The 6,732-nt window shown below is 35.4% G+C and overlaps 1 protein-coding gene across 1 annotated transcript; it reads right to left on the bottom strand.

Moving 5' to 3' along the window:
* Nucleotides 1–220: 220 nt before the first annotated feature.
* On the bottom strand, nt 221–6,375 carry LOC133318454 (uncharacterized vacuolar membrane protein YML018C). Its single transcript, XM_061520455.1, has 8 exons — nt 5,982–6,375; nt 4,781–5,176; nt 3,557–3,771; nt 1,870–1,940; nt 1,691–1,792; nt 1,483–1,600; nt 1,270–1,405; nt 221–585 (listed from the first exon to the last, which is right to left on the bottom strand). Exons 1-8 carry the CDS (start codon nt 6,060–6,062, stop codon nt 523–525), a joined length of 1,182 nt encoding a protein of 393 aa, XP_061376439.1. The 5' UTR covers nt 6,063–6,375; the 3' UTR covers nt 221–522.
* Nucleotides 6,376–6,732: the final 357 nt, after the last annotated feature.

Below are 6,732 nucleotides of genomic sequence, written 5' to 3'. Positions count from 1 at the left end.
ACTTTAGGTATGAAAGAATGAAGTGGGTCAACGTATAATTAAATGATAAAAAAATATACAAATATAATATGATGTATCTTTATATACTTTTATGCTTAATTAATGCATGCCTTTTACCATTGATCATCTCATATTGTGATTTCTGGACAATTGTACTTGAGTTTTTTTTCATGCACTATTTGCTTATTCAAGGCCTTTTTAATGAAATTCTCAACTTCCATTTAAGACCATATTTACGTATGTAGTCACAAATTATATAACAATGACTCATTACATCTATGGCTAACAGCTCATCCTGCACATGATTACAACAAAGGCCTCACTCTAGAATCATATACACAGAACAAATACAGCATGGAAAGTACACCTTTTTGTTGCTTTCCTTGAAACTGACAAAAACTGGGATTAAGGCATTGGTTTCCAACATATTGACTCATGGTATAACACTCAATCAGAGTAGAAGACAGATGCCCCACCAAATAAAGAATGAGTGTTGGCCAAATTAATCTAAAAAACAATATGCTACAATCCCATTTTCTTCGTCATCCGATCTGAAACATTAGCTATCACAAAGCCTGCAAATACCTGCAGCACAATGCCAAAACAATTCCATTAATATGTGAACAAAAATATTGAATGTTTTGATAATTGTGACCCCCAAATATGAGCTAAAAGCCAGTCCTTTATGATCTAGACTAGACAAAATTTCCTAGGCCATGTAACTTTGGCATGTAGTAAATCATAACTAGATGACAGAGGAATTAGCATGCATAAGGTCAAAGGAAGAGATAATGGATAAATTTGTACCCATAAACTTGCATAAATACAAATACTCTATTCATTTCAAAAATATTAGTTATTTAAGGTTTTTCATAACGACAAAGAAAGTCATTAACTACCCTTAACTTTAGAAAAATATAACTACATGTGACTAAATCACACTTTTATTCCATTAATATTAAGAGACAAGGATATAATTGAAAAGAAGAAAAAAAAATTAATGCCTTCTTGATTTTCTAGAGTGAGAATAAAATGAAACAAAATTTCTTCTCTAAAACAACTAATATTTTGAAACAAAGAAGTATAAATTATCTAAACAGCCATTGAAACAACAGCCTAACACCAAGAGACCAATAGGATCTTTTATTTTTCTTATTTTAACTTTTTTGTTAGGGGAAAAAATGAAACTAGTATCCTCCCACTGGCCACTGGTACCATCTTAGAGCTGAGAAAACATCAAGTTCCAGACACCTTTAGCGACAACAATACCTGAATTGAGCCAAGAATGTATAATGCTGAATAATGGCGACCATGAATCACCATGTCAGCCAACATAGCAAGAGGAATGGTGAGTGACATGCCCAAAGTGGCCACAAGGGGAGTTGTCCATACAACACAGAGTGCCCTGAGTAGATCAAATAAACTCTAATGTAAGAGTTTGCATAACTGTTTGTGTATATTAATCATATTTATTTTATGTACCAGAAGTAGTCTGAGAGAACGCTTCCAACAAATCCATTAGCAAGAACCACTTCGTCTAGTTTAGCAGAGTGGGGAATTGTAAACTTCGGTTCAATTCCTAAGGCCGTCAATGGCCAGACTGAGATAAGCATAAAAGAGAATTAGCAATCATAACCTCATAAGTTGACATTCATAAGTAACTAAAGAAACATTGCTGGTAAAAACTTACTAAGCCACCATAATGTTACAAGTGTAAACAATCCAATATAGCCAAACAGCTTTTGCACATCGACCCGTTCTCCTTCTTCACCAGAAAACTTTTTAAGAAGAACTGCAGCATGAAGGTATCATTATTCATCTATATTATCTGACAAATAAAGAAAAATAACAGTTAAGAAAATGCCTAACCTGTAAATAGACCATATGACAAGGCTGAGAGAAGGCCAAAAAGATCTCCAACAAGAGAGCGCTGTCCATTGCTGAACACAAATATCAACTGTCAACGCCCAAAAAATTGTATTACAAAGAGCAAGCATGTGATGATACATTAAAGACAACAACTTGACTCCTTAATGTTCTGCCCCATGGCTAAAGTGACCAGCTCAGTTTTGCACAGCTTTCTCTGATCCCCTCTATCTCTATCAATATAATGGATGACACTTACATAGTTACATTGATATATACATATGAGTATACATAGATTCTCAAAAAGTGGGACCAATTATGTTCAGATATAAAGACATTCATGAACCTCCACCTAACATCCTAAGCCTTTTTTTTTCCTTTCAGTAATTTGGTCCCTACATTAAAAAAAGGTGTTAGGGAAGACATGGATCAATGCCATGGGTGAGCCCAGCCCACTCCAGGATCCCAACTCCCTTTGGGCTGGGAGTGAAATGGTATTGCTCTCCCCCACAGGGTTTACCCAGGGATCAAATACATGTCATCTTCTTGAGAGACACAACTCGCTTCCACCATGCCAGGTTAACATCTTAGATTCTTAAGCTTTTAGCAGAATTAGTCCTTGACATGGTATTAAAGCATCTACATGACTACATCTATAACATAATGAAGTTGATTTTTAAACAAGGTTCAAGCCCAATGGACTCTTGTGTGAGGGTTCATATTATTATGTTCTTTCTTATGTTTTATGCTTTTATTTGTAGTGGGCTTAGCAATATATAATTAACTCAACATAAATAGCCCTTAGGATTTTATGTTCATCCATCATATGATAAATTTTCATATTTGAAGTGTTTCTAACCTGAAAACAATAATTCTTTTATTCCTACTTTTTCTCTGCATCAAATCGGCATTACAGCTTAGTCTATCAAATTACCGAGAGTGTGGATGAATTGCACTAGACACTCAATGGGGGTGACACAATCCAGAGGTTAAGCGTACTCTGGCAACTTTACGTAAGGCAGAGTTTGGTTTTTTGGGGGTGATAGTGGAAAAGTTGACAGATAAGTCACCCTAATCCCGAAATTGACGGGTCAGTGTGAGCTTATCCATGCGGTTATGCACCCTTCGAATAGAGGAATCCATTTATTTTCTGAAATATCCCGAGTGTGAAGTCCCATACTATCTAGATGTGAGACAAGGAACACCCTTTATAGCAGAGGCTCTCCCCTCTTAACAACCTGGCTTTATACCCCTTCTTCACTAATGCCCCGAAGAAAACTATGAAAACTTGATCAATATTCAACAATTATTTCTTTAAACTCTTTTTTTTAAAAGAATATAAACTGCAATGGGTGATGCCAATATAGCTTTGAATTGGTATCCAAGGTCAACATAGTCAACATAAAGATAGCAATTTTATGTAATTTGGAACCAAATAAACAAGACACTATCAGATGACGTTTTTGTTTCCATCCTGTCATTAAATGATAGACACGAGCAATTTGGATGGTGGAGCCAAAATTTTATAAAGAATATTGCTTGTTTGTTAACCAGCTTAGAGAGTATTGGATAAAAAAGGACTAACTCCTACCAAATTATGCACTAATATGATTGACCTCTATTTAATCAGTTAAAACTGGAAAAGATAATGAATGTGATTTGGTCATCAAAAGAGATAATAAGGGCTTACGAAGCACTTAATTGAGACTCATCTGTAGCCCATGTTTTCCCCAGAGTTGTCATGGCAACCCCAGCCATGCTGACCAAGACAGCAACTACTTTTGCTACACTTAAAGAGTCTTGGCCCATAAACACACCGATGAAAAGAGTGAAGAGTCCTGAAGTAGATGATAATACTGTTGTACTCGCAACACTTGTACGTGCTAGGGCAGCATTTGATAGATACTGAAAGCAACAAAAAATAATTAATAACACTGCTGCACTTCCTATATGTTGTCATAGAACAGATTAAACATCAAAGCTGTATATGTACGATTGGAAAAACAGAGAAGTCAACTTTAGGTGATTTCACATTTGTCTATCCAGTGACATAATCAGTCCAGACAGAAGTGGAACAAAATTACTTCACAGGACTTAGAACTCATCAAAAGCATGCAGGGGTTAGACATGCTAGACTTTTTCAGGGTGTTTAAGTGTCCATGTCTGTGTATTGCTCTGCAATTATAAGTTGTTGAATAGCTGTTATATAACATATCTCAACCACAATGAATGAACTATTTCGAAGAGAGTGTACGAGTGACGTTGTGCCTCTGCATGTGTGTTTTGCATTACAAGTAGAAGTTAAAAACATGCCTATAAAATGCAACTGCAACCATAATAAATGACATGTTTAACAAACTGAAGAAAAATTACTACTCAAAACAGCTAACAACAATCAATTGTGTAAGAAATCAGCTACCACAACAGTCATTATGGTAAGTGACGTGTATCCATGAGTTTAACTGATATGACCTTGATAATGTTTCACATCTTGTCAATTCAAGGCTTCTTTTTAATGTGAAGATAATCAAATATGCTGGAACTACGAAATTTCAAGAGGTATAGATGTTTTATAAGAATATAAACACATCAATTTAGCCAATGGATAAATGTGTAGAATATCAGGAGTCCTTTGTCTTATAAAAAAAAAGAGATACTTTTTTTTTTTTTTTGGTTAAAAGAAACAACTAGAGGGTAAGCCATGGCAAAACGGTGCTTTGTGACCTGGTGGTCACAGGTTCTTGTTACAGAAACAGGTTCCCAGCTCACGGAATAAGTATACCTGCATCTGAACCTCCCTAGATCCCACAATAGTGGGAGGCTCGTGCACCAGTTAAAAGAAATAACCACATAATTCAGTTGTACTGACTCCTGCCTGATTACAAAATGGAGATATCAATCTGAAGTTACTTACCTCTGTTATAAACCAAATAGGAGCAACGTAAAATCCATAAGTAGCAACTTCCTTTGGAGTAAGTTCTTCCTCTACCTTTAGCACATTAATATCATTATATTTAGCCACCAATGGCTTTACTTCTGAAAGATTTGATAAGTCTAAATCACTATCTTTTCGAAGCAGATTCCCCAGCTCCACTTCAACATTTTTCTGTACTCCATTGCCTTTGAGAGGAGAGCTACTCCTGACAGAAAACTCTTCCCTGATTTCTGAATTTTTTCCACCTTTAGAAGAGCGGCGTTTAAGTAAGTTACAGAACCAGTCCTTAATGAATGCTATTGGGAGGTAAACTACCATAAGAGAAGCTCCAAGATATGTCACTGCAAATGGCTGCTTATAATCTGTAAAAATATCCTGTACAGAAAGATTTAATTCAGAGAAGCTTTCATAGATATAAAGCTTGGATACTGGCACACAGCATGTAACTGCCTCCAATAAAAAGATACCCTTTGACCTGAACAAACTTCAACGACATTTCAACAAACTACTCTGTGACCATGTGTGGATAAGGATTCAGGAAATAAAATTCTTCTAGAAAATTGAAGTGAACGCGCATTGACTTACAAATATAAATCTTCAAGCATGTCCTCTAGTGGACATATGTAACAGATAACAACAAAAAATATAGCTGGAATAGTGGATCCTCTCAATGACACATAATAATACATGTATGCAATTCAAGTTCAATCAAAGCCAAGACCAAGAGGACTGCATGGTTTTGGGTTAGCTAAACGTACAAATCATTCTAGCCAACGGAACTTTTGACCTCATAAATAGGTTTTTATGATTGAAATATGAAGTTTCAAATGGTGTATCTATACAAAGGTTGATTCTTAGGATTTAGGAAGCTTCAAAATCAAGTCACATTAAGGCAAAACATCAACCTGCATCCATCTCTCAGATACAACAGCATCCTAATTTGATTCTTGTGTGATTTAACAAACGGTCCTATATATGCCAGGACATAAGCCCCACAATCATTTAATCAAATTAACAGGTACTAAAAATGCGCAAGGGAAAAAAAAAACAAATAATAATAATTCCCAGCCCATTTACCAAATGCATTACATGCCAAACTCAAAAAGAAAATCTAATTTACATGGCTAAACACAGTTGAAAGAGGGTAAATTTTAGACGCATAGAATTGGTGAAAGTTTACCTGGGTGACTTCAGCGGAGGTGACCCATATTATAACCACAGTACCTATGAGGAACAATCCAGCCTTGTATCTCCAACCCATTACAAAAACAAACTATACCCAGATGGACAAAACTGCAGGAATTGCAGAGATCCACAAGTTTCTGCTTCTGACAGATCCCAAAAATCACCCTTCAATACACAAATTTTGTCAACCACATCAGAAAAAAAAAGCTTCAATCTTGCGTGCAAATTGGACGAGAGAAACAGAGAACAGCAAGCTACTATGTGTGAGAAAATTTTGCAGAGAAAGATGAAGGTAGGAGGATCCTTGCAACAACAGAAAAAGCAAGAGAAAATGGGTGGAAAGCGAAACACAGGGAAAGAGTTAAAATTAAGTTTAGGTTCCTGTAATTAGTTAATTGTCTCAACCATGTCAACGTTGTTAGTCTTTCACAAAGTACTATATTAATGCATTTCCTTTTCTTTCCCTATTTCCCATTATTGTGTAGTAAAATTCTCCCTTTCCAATCCTATGAATTGCATTTTCATGTTTTAAATCTGTGTGACAAATTTTTGGACATGTGTCTTCCATTTCAAACCATAAAATTTTGGAGCGATCCCATTTTCTATAAACAGAAAAAACTAGTCTATATAATACAAATTAATTATTGATTAGTCAAAGAAACACAAAAAATAATACCACCTTTCTACAAGGATTAATTTCTTAATGTTCAAATTCCTATTTTTGTCTATAGCTAGAGTTGCCCATT

Source organism: Gastrolobium bilobum, unplaced genomic scaffold (genome assembly GCF_033153095.1).
Source record: "Gastrolobium bilobum isolate Gb01-03AN ecotype WA unplaced genomic scaffold, APGP_CSIRO_Gbil_v1 utg14936, whole genome shotgun sequence".
In the NCBI taxonomy this organism is placed as follows: domain Eukaryota; kingdom Viridiplantae; phylum Streptophyta; class Magnoliopsida; order Fabales; family Fabaceae; genus Gastrolobium; species Gastrolobium bilobum.
This window is presented reverse-complemented; position numbering and strand designations above follow the sequence as displayed.